We start from the raw sequence: 19,809 nt of genomic DNA, 5'->3' as shown, positions 1-19,809 counted from the left end.
TTGCTGTGAAAGCTTTAGCTTGTAAAGTCAAGTATCTAATTCACTACTGCTGCTCCCTATTTTTGCCTCATTCCTCGTTATCCTAGTCATGTCCTCACCCATTACTCTTTGCCTTGCTACTTTATTTCTCCCTTAGCCTTCCTGTGCCTCTTCCCTTTATTCTTTGCAATTTCCCTCATCTTTTTGTCTCATTCTTCCTCTTCCCTCCTCTCTCCACCCTTTCCTGCTAATCCCATCACCTTTACTTGTCTCTCTTTACCCATCCACCTCTTGCAGTTTCATTTAAAACGAATTCTAGGCATTGCATCTAGTCATAACTTGGAAATGAGTTCATTTTTAAAATGCTGGAAATAAAAAGCTAATACCCAATGTGGTTGATTCTTAACTGCCCTCTGAGGTGGCCCAGCAAGCCACCCAGACAATAAATGCCATTCTTGCCAATGATGCCCACAGCAAGAATGAATTAATAAAAACTGCCAGGCTTGGCAAAATTGTGATATTAAGTGTGACAAACACACAGTGCATACTAGTTGCTAAATGAATATGTGCACTGAGCAGATCTTCCCATGGTGAGTAGGGTTGTCTATTTATTGTATAATGTGTTACTTGGACACAGTTTTTATTGGTGTATTCTGGGAATTTAACTGAATTTATCAAATTTTGTAAAAACCATAAATGAGTGACCTTGATTATTAGATGTTCCTTTACCCAGATACGGATTTTTATCTTTGAGCCCAGCATTCACAGCACGATGACGTAATTGAAAAATGAATGCTATTTATATTCAAATCATTTTCAAAAAATATACTTTTGTAATTTGAAGATAAACAAAAGCTGCCACAAGTATGTAACCAGTAATGTAATGTTTGAAGGTTTTACAAACAATTTTAAAATTATTTTAGTGATTGAGCCTGAGCAGTTGACACCTCTGGCTTGGTACTGTTTTGCCAGGCTTAGGCCAACTTGAACTTGGTTACAATTTTAGTTAGAACTTGAATTTTACACTTATTCTCATAGATCATTCAACTCTCCCAGAATGGATGGACAGTGGACAACCAATTAAATTTATCAAGTTATTCAGTCAATCTATATCTGTATACTCAAAAGTCTTTTATCTACCACATGTTTTGACTGTCACACTTTATATGCAAAATGTCACAATTGACTGAAATTTCACATCCATAAAATGGTACCTCAGCACAATTAAGCAGGTAGGGAAAATAGCTGCATAAACGTGGGAAAATAGCTGCATAAACGTCCAATAAAAAGCTACTAAAAGATACATGAAACCAAGCAATGAGAGATACCCTTAAAGAATACAAAATAAATTGCTCCATATATTTTTTGAAAATCTTTTTGGTCAACATTATGGATTCACTAAGCTAAGAAATTTAGTACTGCAAGTAAGAGGTGTATAATGTATAGATATAAAAATGTAGCAAGAAATTGTCTATAAAAATACCATTTTCTGTTTTCCATCAAAGGCCTGTAAGATGGGCTTCTGCCTTGAGATCATGTATTTCTCATAGCTATCAGTCAGCTTTATAGAGATGAGGTTACAGGCCACAACACCCAGTGACAGCAAAGTCTCACCTTACCTATAGCACAGGTGACCATTCAGCCCATTGAATCGGTGCTTGCTCGTTCAAAGAGCAATTCAGTTAGTCCCACTCCCCTGTTCTTTTCCCATAATCCCTGCCTTTGAAAGAATCTGTATCCACCAGCCAGGAAGGCAGTGTATTTCAAATCCTAACCACGCATTGCATAAAAAAGATTTTCCTCATGTTGCCTCTGGTTCTTTTGCCAATCACCTTAAATCCGTGCCCTCTGGTTACCAACCCTTCAGCCACTGGAAACAGTTTCTCTTTATTTACTCCAGCTAACCCCTTCATGATTTTTGAACACCTCTAATCAAATCTCCTCTTAGCCTTTCCTGCTCTAAGGAGAACAACCCCAGCTTCTCCAGTCTAACCATGTAACTGTAATCCCTCATCCCTGGAACCATTCTGGAAAATCTCTTCTGTACCCTCTCCAAAGCCTTCGCGCCCCTCCAAAAAGTGTGGTGCCCAGAATTGGGCTGCGGCTGAACTAGTGTTTTATATAGGTTTAGCATAACTTCCTGGCTTTTGTACTCTATGCCTCTATTTACAAAGCCCAATGACTCAGATGAATCTTCTGGATGAGTCCCAACTTTCCACATCAGCAAGAGTTTCTATCCCACCCTTGAGACCTGGGTAAGATTTCACTCATGCACCTGGGAAATAAACAGCAAACCAGTCTGGTAGTTACTTTTAGCTACTGGACTTATGTCTTCATAACATCATATTCTGGTCTACGAAAGCAATGGTGCATCGCAGCAGCCCTTGTTTGAAGTTTAAACATCAAACAAATGTATTTTACAGAAGATAATCCAGCATTGAGAAAGTCACAATTATATATCTGCACTGGACAACCTTCCAACGTCAAAAGGAAAAATTACAACTCTAAATCTTTAATAAATAACAAATTACACAGTTTTACTCCTTTCTTGAAGACCAAACCAGTGTTGATTTCCAATTACAAGCACAGCTGTCTATTATAATATCCTGGCAAATAATGACTCAGACTTTGATTTTCAATATGAATTCTAAAATTTCAAAAGGAACAGCCCGTCAATTATACACTGAACCAATCACAAAGCATTGATTATGCTTTAATTCTTACACAAGATATTAGAAGAGGTGACCAAAAGATGTGTTAAAGTGGGGGTCAAGGAGTGGAGCCACACGGAGGGGTTCAGAGAATTTCAGAATGTTGGGCCCAGGCAGCTGAAGGCATAACCATTAAAGGGAGAAGGGATGCACAAGAGGCCAGAAGTGGAGAAATGGAGTGTGTAGGGGATTACAAAGAAGGGGCGAAGCCCTAAAAGGGATTTAATCAGAAAATTGAGAATTTTAAATTTGAGGCATTTGTTGACCAGGAGCCAATGTAGGTCAGCGAGGTAGTGGTGGGTGTCCGGGACTTAATGTGGGATAGGATACAGGCAGCAGGGCTTTGGATAAGCTGAAGCTTATGGAGCATGGCAGGTCAAACAGGAAAGCACTGGAAGAGTCAAGTTTGGAATGACAGACATGGATAAGGGTTTCAGCAACAGATGGTCTCAGATAGGGGTAGAGGTGGACAGAGTGGAAGTAGCTGGTCTTTGTGTTGGAAAGAATAGGGGACAGATGCTCAGGTCAGGGTTGAATAGGACATTAAGATTGTAAACACCTAGGTTCAGCCTCGGTAGTGGCCTGGAATCAATGGCAGCTGTATGGAGTTTGCGGCTGGGTCAAAGACGATGGCTTTGGTCTTCCCAAGGTTTAACTTTTAGAAGTTGCAGCTCATCCAAGACTGGATGGCAGACAAACAATCTGACAGCATAGCAGTGAAGAGGCTGAAAGGTGGTAAAGAGGTAGATCTGGGTGTCGGAAGTCTGCAGATGATGTTGTCAAGGGGAAATATGCATCAGAGGAGGAGGAGGATAGATCCTTAGGGGACTCCAGTAGTAATTTTGCAAGGCAGGAAGAGAACCCATGGCAAGAGTTTTTCTGGGTAAGATCGAATAGGTAAAAAGGTGAAACCAAATGAGGGCAGTCCCACTGCGCTGCATAACGGAGGGGTTGAAGGAGGATGGTGTGGTCGACTGTGTTAAAGGCTGCATAGAGTTTGAAAAGGGATAAAATACCATGTCTACAGTTATAGAGGATGTCATTGTGACGTTAGTTAGGACTCAGTGCTGTGGAAGGGTCACAAACCCGATTGGATGGGGCAGTAGTTTGTAAGGCCAGAAAGGTCAAGGGTTTTTCCTGTGAGGAGTAATAATGGCGGTTTTAAAGGGAGGGGGACAGTACCCAAGGAGGACATCAGCTGGCATAGGGCTAGGAAGGGGAGTTAGGTGGTCAACAGTTTAGTGGGAATGAGGTCAAGGAGACAGAAGATGTCTCAGTCAGGATGAGTTCACAGAGGCCATGAGAGGAGACAAGAGAGAAACTAGAGAATGATGGAGAGTCAGGGCTAGAGCAGGGGCGGTTTGGCTTGGTGGGCAAGGACAATGGGAAAATGTAGCAATTAATATTAGTGGCAAAGAAGACCATAAGCTCCTTGCACTTAGTGACCAGTAGCTAAAGGGAACAAATTAATTTTATAAATTGCAGTTGGTAAAGAAAATACTATTTTCCAGGAACCAAAGAAACCTTCACTTTACTGTCCGAGATCTCACAAACTTAATTCCAAATCCTCAGTGGTGTTGTGCAACCTTTTCCCTTGCTACACCTAACCTTAAAAAAGTTTGTCCCTCACACAAGTGTAAATTCCTGTGTCACATTTGCATGAGATTTATGAATATAAAATTTTAGCCAAAAAGCAACAAATCACACCTGAACATGCCAATTGGGAGCAGGCAAAGTGGGTTTGTAAACTTCCAATGAAAAACAACTAATGAAACCAATCAACGAAATAAACATTTTTAAAAAAGCAAACAGATCAAATGACTCCATAATTTTTGGAAAAGTCTTTCAGCTGCTATATTGGATTGTCCCGAAGTTGCGAAACCCAGATTTGTAACATACAGTAATGATCGTGAAGTTACAAAATTTAAGAAAAAAACAGTGCGACTTAACTTTGTGCAGAATTGTGTGTGTTTAAAACAGGTCGGTTTTCTGTGCACGGCCTGTACCTCTCCGAGAAGCCTAAAGCTAAAGATCATGGCGCTTGCCATACATCGTACGTCATCTTAAGAGATGCAACAAGGTGACAGACTACAGCTTCCGGCATGCAACAATGCCTACAACACCCAGAATTATTGTTTGAGTGACACCAAGACCAGCTAGGCCAGAACTTGCTGTTTGTAAGCTATACCACCTCCCTGTCAAAGGCTGGAAAGATTATAGGCAGCACAAAACCAGGAAACTATTCTTGGGGATTACATCAGATTTGATGAAAAGGTCATCGACCCGAAACATTAACTCCGTTTCTCTCTCCACAGATGCTGCCTGACCTGCGGAGTATTTCCGGCATCCGCAGTGTTTTGCTTTTGTATCAAGAGCAGTTTGCGCAGCTTCCATAAAGTGATAACTGAATTAAGACACAATTACTATGGTGGTTACAGCAAAGAAATTTGATCAAAATTTCACTGCTGATGTCTGACAAATGTAGGAAGTCACACAACACCAGGTTATAGTCCAACAGCTTTATTTGAAATCACAAGCTTTCGGAGCGCTGCTCCTTCGTCAGGTGAAGACGCTCCGAAAGCTTGTGATTTCAAATAAAGCTGTTGGACTATAACCTGGTGTTGTGTGACTTCCTACATTTGTCCACCCCAGTCCAACACCGGCATCTCCACACGATGTCTGACAAGCATGAAATACCAATGAATGCTGGTGACTAAGCAGTTCACTCGGAGAGAGAGTTTGGAATATGTTGATTATGCATTGCATTACCGCATAATAAAAAGTGAAGAACCAAAAAAACGATAATCTCTCACCAGTTACAATGTAATTTTATTGTGCTCGGTACTGTACGTTCAGTAAAAGCACTGTCGTCCCTTAAGCATTGACAGTTCAACCAGCTGTCTAAACACAGGAAAACCAACTATTATGGCTGTGCATTCTTTAAACTGCACTTAATTAGTTTCCATAGAAAATCTAATTATTTTACATCTTACACTGTACGAGAGAGCACGCGAGAAAGAAAAGAGCGAGAAACCTAGAATCTTTACAACTGTACAAAAAAATAGAAAAATGTTAAATCATGCTGCCTTCGCAACAAATACTTTACAAAACTGATAACGTGACTTCATGAAGGCACCAGAGACCAGGAAACCGCCTGGCTTTCCAATGCTCTCCAGTTCAAACCCCACCGCTAAAAGTGAACCAAATCTAAACTGCTAAATGATCGTCCCACAGTATTTCAGAAACAGCAATGACAAACCAACTCAAGGTCGTGGCCGCATGGTCCTCCTTTCAGCCGCAACGAAGGTTCCACATGCTTTTCACAAATCAAAGAGTTTTCATGCTGGAGTTGTTGGTGTAGTTGGAGTCTGGACCATCATTAAAAAAAGACATCGATACCACAGGAGACAAAAAAAAACACCAATTGCAGGAAATCACTTCTCTATTCGTCTCGTCCCACTCTCCGGTGGCCCTAAATTCTGCGTCACAATCTGTTAAATAGGTGTCCCCCTGCAAACTGTTTTAGAACTGTCTAAAAATACAATCATTGAAGCTCAGGTCAGTGGTAATCAGGATAACAATGTTGGATTTGGTCCACGAATTCTTGGTCCTGGTGAACTCTCAGGACACGTTTGTGATAGGCTTGTATTTCTTCAGTCTGGTCCATTGGCCTGTGGCATAGTTCATTTCAAACACAGTGTCCACCAGCATTGTGGTGCTCCCCGTGCCGTCTGCCTTTGGTAGGACTTCTGTATGTTCGCTCAGCTTGATTTGAATGATGTCACCCTGCTCTGGACACGGGTTTTCTGGAGGAATAAAAACAGCAGTCAGTTCTGCACAGAAAACAATCCCGAAGCAGAATATCAACAGGAGAGAAAGTCAGATTGTAGGTTTTTCAAATGAGTGATTATATCACTGATGCGCTATCGATTCTGATAAAAGGCCGAGTAGAGTTCAGAACAACAGGCTTTTATTAACTACTGAATGCAACTACAAACAGATCAGGACTATGCCTCTAGTGGACGACCGAATGGCAGAGAGCTGCCGTGCAGCCGTCCTTATACCAGGTAGCCAAGGGCGGAGTCAGCTGAGGCATAGTCAGGTATAACAGTGAAACAAGAGTGAACGACAACAACAACAGTGAACGACAGTGGTTTACCACAATCACTACAGCTATTTCCCTTCCATCTAAAACTAGAAATACATTCAACTGTCTGCATTCTTTCTCCACCTTTCACAGCCAATTAAGTTTCATCCACCTTGCTTCAACTGTGAAGGTGGAACTTACATTTTCATGTCCAGCATACATATACTTTTCCACAAAGATTTAAATGATCTCCTTCCTGGTCAGAATAGCCTAGCCTGTCACTATCTCCATAGATATGGATACTGCCACACCTTTATCATTCAAAGCTAAAATTATTTAGTTAGGTATGGAAGTTGCCATTAGTTAATTTGCCTTTCCATTTACATGCCTGCCAGGATTGTTGTCATATAATTTCTGGGAAAAGCTTCTGTATGAGTTGAAGCCCAGGACTCAAACTCAGGCCTCCTAGTTGGTTATTAAAAAAAAATGTTATTCGTTCATGGGATGTGGGGGGTCGCTGGCAAGGCCAGCATTTATTGCCCTCGAGAAGGTGGTGGTGGTGAGCTGCCTTCTTGAACCGCTGCAGCCTGTGTGGTGAAGGTACTCCCACAGTGCTGTTGGGGATGAGTTCCAGGATTTTGACCCAGCGACGATGATATATTTCCAAGTCAGGATGGTGTGTGACTTGGAGGGGAACTTGCAGGTGATGGTGTTCCCATGTGCCCGCTGCCATTGTCCTTCTAGGTGGTAGAGGTCGCGGGTTTGGGAGGTGCTGTCGAAGAAGCCTTGGCGAGTTGCTGCAGTGCATCTTGTAGATGGTACATATTGGTTACTCGGCACTTCACTACCGTAGCTACTGGGGAATGTGGGGAAGGGGAGGAAATGGGACATAAGCTTTTACTGAAAATGGAAAGTGCTCCCCAATGGCTTGGCTTGTTAAGGCAGTAGATAGCTGAGCCAGACAGGCTAAGAATGCCCAGGTTCAATGCCCAGTCTGTGCTAAGTTAGCTGAGCTCTGACAGAAATGACCTCAGCATCCCTGGTTCGGGAAGGGAAAAATAAGCCATGGATCCTGTCCCCAATTACTATCCAGAAATCCTTGCCAGATTGCACAGCATTCAGAGGTGCACAAGGATACAATATGGCCGACTGTGATGCCACAAACAGGGTGGATAAAGGGGAACCAGTGGATGTGGTGTATTTGGACTTCCAAAAGGCATTTGACAAGGTGCCACACAAAAGATTACTGCACAAGATAAAAAAAATCACAGGATTGGGGGCAATATACTGGCATGGGTGGAAGATTGGCTATTTAACAGAAAACAGAGAGTTGGGATAAATGGTTCATTCTCGGGTTGGCAATCAGTAACTAGTGGTGTTCCGCAGGGGTCAGTGCTGGGACCCCAACTCTTTACAATCTATATTAACGATTTGGAGGAAGGGACCGAGTGCAACGTATCCAAGTTTGCCGACGATACAAAGATGGGAGGGAAAGCAGTGAGGAGGACATAAAAAAACCTGCAAAAGGACAGACAGGCTAAGTGAGTGGGCAAAAATTTGGCAGATGGAATATAATGTTGGAAAGTGTGAGGTTATGCACTTTGGCAGAAAAAAAATCAAAGAGCAAGTTATTATCTAAATGGAGAGAAACTGCAAAGTGCTACAGTACAAAGGGATCTGGGGGTCCTGGTGCATGAAACACAGAAGGTTAGTATGCAGGTACAGCAAGTGATCAGGAACGCCAATGGAATCTTGGCTTTTATTGCAAGGGGGATGGAGTATAAAAGCAGGGAAGTTTTGCTGCAGTTATACAGGGTACTGGTGAGGCCACACCTGGAATACTGCGTACAGTTTTGGTTTCCATATTTTAGAAAAGATATACAGGAAACTTTCGATTTACCGGCACCTAAATAACCGGAAATCTCGGTTAACCGGCAAAATTCAGGAGTAGGTTTTACTTCATATTGTACTTGCGTTCCTCCATCTGTTGCTGTGAAAAGGTGTGGCTGCAGCTGTTGCTAAGCTACAGAGACGCTTGGAACTTGTGGCCATTGTTCTGAACTTGTTGCTAAGCAACAGGGTTTGTTGCTTTATACAGAGCAGTCAGCTCCGTATCTTTTACTATAGCTTTCGGTTATCTGGAATTTTTGATGAACCGGCACCACGTCGGTCCCGTCCGTGCCGGATAAAAAAAAGTTTCCTGTACTTGCTCTCGAGGCAGTTCAGAGAAGGTTCACTCGGTTGATTCCAGAGATGAGGGGGTTGACTTATGAGGAAAGATTGAGTAGGTTGGGCCTCTACTCATTGGAATTCAGAAGAATGAGAGGCAATCTTATCGAAATATATAAGATTGTGAGGGGGCTTGATCGGGTGGATGCGGTGAGGATGTTTCCATTGATGGGTGAGACTAGAACTAGGGGGCATAATCTTAGAATAAGGGGCTGCCCTTTCAAAACTGAGATGAGGAGAAACTTCTTCACTCAGAGGGTAGTAAATCTATGGAATTTGCTACCGCAGAGAGCTGTGGAAGCAGAGACATTAAATAAATTTAAAACGGAGATAGACAGTTTCCTAGCTGATAAGGGAATAAGGGGTTACGGGGAGAGGGCAGGGAAGTGGACGTGAGTCTAAGTTCGGATCAGCCATGATCCCATTGAATGGCAGAGCAGGCCCGAGGGGCCGTATGGCCTACTCCTGCTCCTACTTCTTATGTTCTTATGTTCTCTCCACCTGCAGGGGTTAAATGGCTTGCTGGTACTCACTAGCTAGGATCATACACAAAGACGATCTAAGCCGGGGATACAAATTAGCCAGAAGTCTCACAACTGATCATCTCACAGCCACTGGATGCGAGCATAGGAACGAGCTTGGCTGTTCTGCTACCCATTGTGTAATAAATCCGAACCCCACACCTTACGGGTGGTGACGAGATTCTTTATTGCGGTGATCAAATTAAGCACAAATGAAGACAATTACATCCTCGAGCAATAGTTATAACAGAACAGAACAATATTACCCTGTTCCCTTCTTGAGTAGAGTCGTAAACCGACTGCTATTCTCTTCTCTGTACCTTTACCTCTCCTCCTGATCTCTTATAATCACCTGTACTTATACTGGTCTTTTCAGTGCCAGTCTGACCCTTGCACCTGAAGCCTCGAAATGTGATATTTTTCCAGCATAACAAGGTCAGGGAAGATAAGGTTGATTGGTTGTCAGCTTGATGCGTTTAGACCGGAGGGGGACAAGGCCAATCAGCCATGAGCGACTTATCTCAACAGGCTAAATGCTTTCAGAGACAGGACACTGTCCAGAGCTACAGTGACTAAGATAAGGCTGGTCGACCATGAGCAGCTTATCTCATCAGGAGTTCTTATTAAATTAATTTAAAGACATTACCAAGGACTACAGTAGCTAAGCTAAGCTCAGGTTATTCCAGCATTTTAGTTTTAACGGTTTTATTGCCTGGCAGCGTAATTAAAATGACATGAACACCATATCTTCATGGGCTCTTGCTCGAATCCTCTTTGCCCTCTTCATTCTTACAATAGTCAAATAGCCTGCCAACTTTGAAGAATGGTAACTTGGGTGAGGCCCATGGAACTGGATTGCAGCAGGAGTCGTCACCAGCACGCAAGAAGTGACTAGAGTAGAAAAAGTTACAACATACCTCTTGACCCGGCCATAAACCCAAGTATAAGGGCCTTCTCTGGTCGTGTAACCTTGTTTGCAGTCTTGAACATTTCTTGGGCTGCATACATTTGGTCTCTCTGTAACATGCGAATGATACAAACATGGGTGAAAATAACTGGAAGGGACTAAAGCACAAACAACCAAAATAATTAGCAATAAGGAACGTAGAAATTGCTAGACAAAAAACACCACGGTTCATCTAATTGGCCTTCTACCATCCTGGTAGTTGCATGATACAATGATAATGTTGTTGACTAACCATAGTAATCAAGCTCCATCAATTAGTCTACAACAGACCCAGACATGACATGAGGAAAACCCCCAGTGGTGGAGGACTTTGGGAACTACAAGTCCAAAGTTCACCTGTTGCTTCCATGCATTCTGCATTTAACACATGTCTCAAATTATTCATATACTGCATCCCAAAATGTTATTTACTGAAAGAAATGATCTAATTTGCATTTGTATGAATCAATACTAACTACTTCCACTGTCTCCCTAGGGAGTCTGTTCCATAGATTGACCACTTGCTTGCTGAAATATTGGCACCAATATTTACGGGGAGGGAGCGGGGGAGCGCAGTAGCGGAAGGAGAGGTGGGGGAAACCCAAAAATCCCAAAAGGTGCAAAGACCCTGCCGCATTTAATGTAGGACCTCTATCATTTCTTTCTTCCGTTTCCCACCGGGCAGCTTGACAGGCTGGCCGGCTGCGAAAGCCAACGGCAGGAGGGCACAGCAGGAGACAGTCGGATCTCCGGTAAATCGGGAGAGATCGGGGCCTGGTGGGGGTCTTTTCACACTCGCAAGACACCAAGGTAGTGTAATATTCTTCATGCAAGTGTGTGAAATGCCTGTGCCAAACTCGGAGTAACCGGCTCTCATGCAACCATCTAACATTTGTCAGAGCCCAGCAATCAGGAGGGGGAAAAGAAAGATCTCTGGGTCTTTGCCAGGGGGGAGGGGTCAGTCAATCGTGGTAGCGAGGAGAGGCCACGATCAACAGAAAGGAGGCTTAAGGTTTGCTTGAGGGGCTGCGGGGAGCACTCCTGCTCCTCCTGGCCCACTAGCAGTGCTCTAAAAAGCACTTAGCTGCAAGAGCCAGCTGCTGCCGTCTCCATTTCGCTGCCGGGTTTCCCGAACCCTGGCCGGCAGCTGTTAAATTTAAATCAAGCTCCCAATTGCAATGTAGGAGCCTGATTTAAATAGGTTAATGGAGTGTCCTGCTTCTCCAAGATGGGACACATGCACTCCTCACAGCCTGCCGTTGTAAAAATGGCAGCAGGCGCATATGCGTTCACTGATTTTTAATTATTTTTTTTTATTGATTGATGGTATGTGGGCGTCGCTGGCTGGCTAGGCCTGCATTTAGTGCCCATCCCTAATTGCCTCGAGAAGATGGTGGCGAGCCGCCTTCTTGAACCGCTGCAGTCCATCTTATTGTTTTTTGTAGCAGTTGTTTACAACGGAGTGGCTTGCTAGGCCATTTCAGAGGGCATTAAGAGTCAACCACATTGCTGTGGGTCTGGAGTCACATGTAGGCCAGACCAGGTAAGGACGGCAGATTTCCTTCCCTAAAGGACATTAGTGAACCAGATGGGTTTTTGCAACAATCGACAATGGTATCATGGTCGCCATTACTAAGACAAACATTTAATTCCAGAATTAAATTGAATTGAATTTTTTTAATTCCACCAGCTGCCGTGGTGGGATTTGAACCCATATCCTCAGAGCATTTTATCTGCAAAACCTCCCACTCGTGGACACATATTGGCTATCTTTCCTGATTTTATTTCTATCCAGATGCTCCATGATCTTATCTTTAGTAAGGGTTTCCATAGCTTTACCTACAATGGACATCAACCTCACTGGTCTGTAGATTCCTGGGTCACTTTTGCTACCAGTTTTCAAAATAGTGGTGGCATCTGCCTTTCTCTAGTTCCCAGGAACCTCTCTAGTATTCAGTGATTTCTGGAAGTATTGTGCCAGAGTTCCTGCAATTTCCTCACTTATTATCTTAACCAGGGGGATGAGGGAAGAATTTTTTTTTTTTTAAATAAACACAGCAAATTATGATCTGGAATGCACAGCCTGAAAGGGTGGTGGAAGCAGATTCAATGGTAACTTTTCACATCGAATTGGATATGTATTTGGAAAGGAAAAAATTGCAGGACTATGGGGAAAGAGCAGGGGAGTGGGACTAATTTGATAGTTCTTTCAAAAAGCTGGCACAGGCACAATGGGCCAAATGGCCTCCTTATGTGCTGCATGACTATGATTTCCTTAAAACCCTCGAATGCATCTTATCCGGTCCCTGAGATTCATTCACCTTGAATTTGCACAGCTGTTCATTAACCATGCTGGTAGTAATGTAAATAGTGTCACAACTTACCTCTGCAACACCTTCTAGTTTCCTTTCCAGTTCAAATAAGTTACCCGTCTCCTCCTTAGTAAAAGCTGGGGCAAAAACTTATTTATCATTTTTGCAGCCTGTGTAGCATCAATTGTCATGCGCCCACCCAATCCCACTTTCAGTGGCCCTACTCCATCCCTTGTTTTTCTTTTTCTCTTAATATATCTAAAAAGAACTATTATCCTTCACGTCTCTTGCCCTATTCAATTCGAACATTTTCTTTACCATTCTGATGCCTTTTTTTTTTACACTCCTGGTAAACCTTTTGGTATTGAATCAGTCTTCATTCTGTGCCATTTTCCTTCGTGGACTTGAATGCTTTTTGTTTCGTTCTTTGAGAGTTGCTTGGCAGTCCCATTCAACCAGGCTTTGGCACCTTTGCTTTACACGGGTACACACTGGTCCATTGCATTCACAATCACCTCCTTGAAGGAACTCCACAGTTCCTCTACTCTCCTAGCCATATTCAAACTTTCCAAGCACACTCAGACAAGACTTCTTAAGCACTTAAAAATCAGCCCTCTTAAAATTTGGCAATTTTGTTTGGGTTTTAGTAACCTCTCCAATTCTTGTTATGCCAAATGCGATCACATTAAGATCACTGGCACTTAAAGCTTCACCCACCTTTGGGTTAGAGATTTGAAAATTATAAGAACAATTAACTCCCACCCCGCCCCGCCCAAATCAAGTACTTCTGTAAATGGGTAACACAAATTAAACTAACTCTGCTTTACAAAGAGTACAAGTCTTACTATTTAAAACCAACTGTATAAGGTTATGAACCAAGTTGGATTGTAATACAGAACTAATTAGTGATAACTTTATATGTGCATTAAAAAAAATCAAGAATGGGATCTTTATACATAATGTGCAAATGTGTACGCACCATTTTACTTTTCCCCTCATGCCAAATGCCTTCAGCTGCTGAGATGATGGGGCTGGAGATTTTCTGCCCGTTGTGTCAATACCACAGAGTAAGTAGCTACTGGGGGGGGCCTTTGGCAAGAGACTGTGGGTGACTGCCCCATCACTCCACCCCCCCCACCCCCAAAACTGTGCAGAAGCACCTGGCTTCTGCTCATCACCTCTCCACCGCAGCACAGATGAGACCATAAACTGACTGTATTGAGAAATCTTGGGTGCAAACCTACATTACACTATTCTGTGCAATTCCAACACACTAAAACATAGGATTCTTAGTATTAAAAGATGTGGAGTACAGAACATCCAAAATTTAAATACTGATTCCTGTAGAATAAGGCTTCAAAGATTTAACAGCTTAGGTCCTCAAAAACAATCCCACCAATAGTCTCAAGTTGAACCCAATGTATGTTGGCCAATGAAGTGGGCACAGCATGAAGAAAAAAGCTCCAAGCCTACCCTACGCAGATTTCTTCTCCAGAGGAAGTGGAGTCGCCCCTGAATAAGTGACCATGAACAAAAGTCTTTTGACAACTTGAGGGAACACATTATTGTCTGGAACAAAATTTCCCAATATTCCTTGCAAGAAATTATCCCCATTACTTGTCACAACACAAAGTGGCAAGTGCAGCCCTGCACAAATGTCTAACAGAAAGTTTAGATCACATGTGACTGCAGGGAGGCATTAAAAAGGACATATCCCAGTTGTTTCTCCCATTGGAGTAACAGCAATATCCTGTCCTACGTAGAGACCAAACTTCTAATTCATTCAATATCTTCAAACGTCACGTACTGTACTCCCTACTTACTGTGAGCGAAAGACTCTTGCGAGGCTGCTGCTGTTGCTGCAGTGGCTGCGTCTGCTGCTGTTGTGTCTGTTGTTGCTGTTGGGTCTGCTGCGGGGGCGGTGTCTGCTGTGGCGCGGGTGTCGTTTGTGCTGTTGTAGTGACAGGTGCAGTACCCGGGGCAGTGGTGGTTGAGGTAGATGTAGTTGAGCTGCTGTTATAAATTGGTGCTCTTTGTTTGAACTGACCAGGTAGACCAGAGGTAGGCGCTGGTGACTCTTCCGATAGTCTATTTGTCTGTAAAGCCTCCCGGACTGATCCAACTGTGTTGGCTGCACAATCGCCATGGGTTTGGGGGGGGGGGGGGGGGGGGGGGGGGAAAAGAGAAAAAAGGGGAAAAAACACTTTAGGTATAACACAAAGCTGCCATCTCCAACAACCTCACTTATATGCTACTAGCAGTTATAAATTGTTTCTTTTATATTCGAACGTTAGTTGTTGAAAGGAATTGGTATCCAACCACTAGCCGTACCATTGTGCACATTTTAAAGCCATATAAGCTGCAGATAGAAAATTTTATTTCATATATCATAACCTTTACATTCTATTTCCCCCTCCCCTCACCATTGTATCCCCCCCTCTCCTGAAGCTGCAGGCTCTTGCATAGAATTCTACAGCACAGAAACAGGCCATTCGGCCCAACTGGTCTATGCCGGTGTTAATGCTCCACACGAGTCTCCTCCCATCTTACTTCATCTCACCCTAACATATCCTTCTATCCCTTTCTCCCTCATGTACTGATCTAGCTTCCCCTTCAAATGAATCAATGCTAATTCGCCTCAACTACTCCTGTGGTAGCAAGTTCCACATTCTAACCACTCTCTGGGTAAAGAAATTTCTCCTGAATTCCCTATTGGATTTATTAGTGACTATCTTATATTTATGACCATTAGTTTTGGACTCCCCACAAGTGGAAACTTCCTCTCTAGGTCTACCCTATCGAAACCCTTCTTCCACTGGTGGTTGACGACATTTCCCTCAAATCTTTCCCCCACTCCTAAAAGGGAAGAGTCTGGCAACATTCCACAGCAACACAGCTGAAATTAACTACTCAGTGGCATAGAGATGGAACCTGCATTCTCCAACAGCCATGACGCATACATTACATTTAGCTTAATGCAGCTAATCCAAAGTAACAGGTTAGAAGCCAGGTGCAGCTCTACAAATATTTGAGCAGACTGTGAACTCTATTAGTAAGATTTCTGTACCACGATATGGAGAGCGATATGAACACAATAATAAAATAGAGATGGAAAATATAGTTTAAAGACTATTAAAAGCTGTGGGAGGTGGTTGTTCTTCAAATATAGTGCAGGTCACTTGTTGCAATGTATTAAAGTTTTCTGCCGTGAACCTCTTCATATACTGCAACAATAGGGCATGACATTTTTTAATATATTAATTCTCAGGATGTGGGCATCGCTGGCAAGGTTGGAATTGATTTCCCATTCCTATTTGTCCTGGATACAACCGAGTGGCTTCGTAGCCACTTCAGAGGGCAGTTAAGAGTCAACCGCATTGGAGTGGGACTGGAGTCACATATTGGCCAGACCAGGTAAGGACGACAGGTTTTCTTCCTAAAGGACATTAGCGAACCAGTTGGGTTTTTACAACAGACAGCTTCATGGTCACTTGGTGATTTTTAATTTTTTTTTCCAATTCCAAATTTTTAAAAAACTGGAGTCAAATCTCAAACTGCTATGATGGACTTTGAATTCACTTCCTGGATTACTAGTTCAATAACATGGTTGTGTATTAACAGTTTTTAAAGCTGCTTGTGTGCCAGCTTCTGTTTTCAGTACAATAAGACATCTTGTAATCCACAAAATATGCACAGCAAAGCACTTTGGAGAAAGGACTGCTCAAGAGGAAAAATTCCATCACTAATATCAATTTTACATTACCAAGAAAATTAGCCATCCACACTAGACGTTTGTCCAAGAACAAATGGTCTCAATTACAGTCGGCTGTCTCAACCAGCCCAATGTGTTCCTTCGGTTAGTTGTGAAACAAGCCACTTTTTTCTGGAAGTTTATGACGCATCCCTCTAGTTCACAAATAAAATCAAAGATCACCACTTCCTTCAAGTCAGTTGACATTTACCTTGTGGAGTTTCAGAGCTGGGAATGTAGGAAGATGATGGCACCATACTTGGTGTAGCAGGCAAATAGCTAGTAGACGGTAGTGCATTATCATTATTCAAAGCACCAAGTTTCTGAAGAGAACGCAGAAGGAATATGTAAGAAAAACAATACCAGCCTTTAAGGAGTGCAAGCATTTATCAAGACGATCAGCATTGGAACCCACATTATATGGTTGATTAAGAAGTTCTATGTTACTGCACGTGGACGGTTTTCGGCAGCATGGTCATACCCACTGAAATTAAATAGCAAGACAGGTCCCCAATGAGCCTTCCAATTCAACTTTCTCACCTTTTTAATTCAGCAATTAACTAGATGCTATCTCCATTATTCCACAACACAGATATACTAACATCTAAATAGTGCCATAACATTTTACAACAAACACGCTGTTCAAAATATTATAGCCCCTCTCGTCCCCCACAAAAATGCTGCTCAAATCCTCCGACCTACTTAAGCACCTTTAAACATAACTTACTTCATCAATATAATAATTTAGAAATTTAGTGAGTTCTAAGGTTAGCGGGAGTAATCGTGATTTCCACACAGCTGGAGTCTGCTAAACAGTTCTATACAGCATTGAGGAGCTATGAAACTATATCCTCAAATCGGAAACCACGGATTGATTTTTCATAAATTATTCACTAAATTAGTTTCATCTTCACTAAAAACATCACAAGTCACGATGGTATTTGAACTCCAGTTCTAGACCAACCTACCTGTGTAGAGACCAGGCCAACAGCATAATCTGGTGTTACACTATCAACAACCGTTTCTTCTTTGGCAGGTTTTTCTGCAACTTCTGCATCTAGATTTAAAAATAAACATCTGGTGACCATTCTGAATTAGATTTCTCCACTGCTGGAACAATAAAAAAAAATTCACAGCTTATGAAAATAATGGGCCAACTTTCAAAAGTTCAAATAAACAAGGACAGCTTCTGAAATGATAAGACACTTCACATACTGGGAATCAGGCAAGTGTGAAAGTTACCCACGGTCAGAAAACACCAGCAGAATCTCATTCACTGATATTTGAGCAGCAGACAAGGTTGTTCAAGGTGACGCACATTTTCCTACATTACGTACAAGAGATTTTTTTCGCGATGGGGTGGGAGGAGGAATAGGAAGTGAGATTTTTGCTCATTAAAGGTGATGGCTATCTGTGCTAATAAACAGAATTATCTTTCACTTAGAATAATCATCGACCAATTCTACATCAGGTATAGCATGGGCAGATGCAGAGTAGAGCCTCCCCAATATGTCACAACGATTACAGATACAATTTCAGAAGACACTCCTACTGCACTCGTATAGGAAATTAAATATTCACGAGTGAAACATACTGAAAAACTGGTATAGGAAATTAAATATTCACCAGTTTTTCTCAGCGTGAGATTTGTTAATTCAATGTAAATTTGTCTCAAAAGTATGAACCCACGCCACTAAAGAACTTAGTTGAGGTGCCCAAACTAGTTTCACATAGGAACTGTACAAGCAGAGGAGAGTTGGGGTTGGATTTTAACCTATACTCCAGAGGTGAAGGGTTAGTTTGCTACATCTCTACTGATGTTACAGTTTTTAAATGTGCAATCCTCCTACCTAGTAAGAACTTGTATTTATATAGTGCCTTATCATGTCCCGAAATGCTTCACATACAAGGAACTTGGAATGTGTTTAAACGCTCTTGCCAGAAACATCACAAGCAAAATTTCGACTGTCGGGGGGAACTCTAAAGAACATTTTCATCAGTCTTGGAAGATTAATGTTAACCTACCATTGATTTCAGCTGCACCATCCAGTTACAGAATTAGTAAATCATATAGCATGCTTTGACGGAGGGATCCCAGATTATTTCTGGTGAAAGGGAAGTCCATAAACCCAGGAGTACAACATTTTTAGAAAATGAAGCAAGATTACCAACATTTCCAAATACTTTGGACAGAATTTAAGTATATTACACAACTAATTACAATTCAAGTTACAGAAGGTCACGTAGGATGATTATATGGCTGCGCAATACTTCCTCGAGACTCTATCAATAACAAAAGGCAGCACATATACAATGACTATAACAAAGAAATATCCCAACTTCACGGTGAGGAAGCGGGGTGCAGGGTGGAAAAAAGAGGCAATCACAGAGCAGGAGTTGGGAGAAGATTAGGGGAGGGGTCTGAAAGTATGGTAGAAGAGGCAGGTTTTGAAAGTGGCGAGACAGAGCAAGGCGGAGGGGCTTAGGAAGAGTTCCAGAGTCTGAAGGTTCTGCCACTGGCATGGGAGTTGGGGACAGTGGGAGTAAAAGAGGGAAAGGGATAAATACACACGGGGGGTGGAGTCAGAGTAGCAGAGGGTGCAAGCTAATATTTAATTCTAGAAAAAATTGCAAAGGTGGGTTGATGCAAGGCCATGGAATGATTTATAATCGTCAACGAGGATTATCAAATCAACGTACTGGGGGACAGGAAGCCAGTGAAGGATGGGAAGGGCAGAGTTGATAAGCGAGTAGCACTTAGTACGAGACACGATGTGGGTGATGGACTAGATGTGAGGCTTGAAGCACAGCTTTGGGTCAAATAGATACCAAGGACACATCATCTTGTATATTTTAGTGTCTAGAAGTACTACAGACCATTCTGCATGGTTATTATCTGAACGGCAATAGATTGGGAGAAGGGGAAGTGCAACGAGACCTGGGTGTCCTTGTGTGCCAGTCGCTGAAGGTAAGCATGCAGGTGCAGCAGGCGGTTAAGGCGGCAAATGGTATGTTGGCCTTCGTAGCGAGAGAATTCGAGTACAGGAGCAAGGATGTCTTGCTGCAGTTGTACAGGGCCTTGGTGAGACCACACCTTGAGTATTGTGTGCAGTTTTGGTCGCCTTATCTTGCCATGGAGGGAGTGCAGCGAAGATTCATCAGACTGATACCTTGGATTGCAGGAATGACGTATAAGGAGAGGTTGGGTCAATTGGGCTTATACTCGCTGGAGTTTAGAAGAATGAGAGGGGATCTCATTGAAACTTATAAAAT

General features: G+C 42.5%; 1 protein-coding gene across 1 annotated transcript in view; it reads right to left on the bottom strand.

Moving 5' to 3' along the window:
* Nucleotides 1–5,502: 5,502 nt before the first annotated feature.
* nelfa (negative elongation factor complex member A) overlaps nucleotides 5,503–19,809 on the bottom strand; it is a 59,604-nt gene continuing 45,297 nt past the window's right edge. The window contains exons 7-11 of the mRNA XM_085975405.1: nucleotides 17,505–17,593; nucleotides 16,748–16,859; nucleotides 14,609–14,916; nucleotides 10,445–10,544; nucleotides 5,503–6,496 (exon numbers count right to left, since the gene is read on the bottom strand). Coding sequence (XP_085831531.1) covers nucleotides 6,312–6,496; nucleotides 10,445–10,544; nucleotides 14,609–14,916; nucleotides 16,748–16,859; nucleotides 17,505–17,593 — 794 coding nt within the window. The 3' untranslated portion in view covers nucleotides 5,503–6,311. The remainder of the gene's footprint in view (nucleotides 6,497–10,444; nucleotides 10,545–14,608; nucleotides 14,917–16,747; nucleotides 16,860–17,504; nucleotides 17,594–19,809) is intronic.

Source organism: Somniosus microcephalus, chromosome 2 (assembly GCF_052327205.1).
Source record: "Somniosus microcephalus isolate GS21.2 chromosome 2, FLI_Smic_1.0, whole genome shotgun sequence".
Taxonomy (NCBI): Eukaryota; Metazoa; Chordata; class Chondrichthyes; order Squaliformes; family Somniosidae; genus Somniosus; species Somniosus microcephalus.
This window is presented reverse-complemented; position numbering and strand designations above follow the sequence as displayed.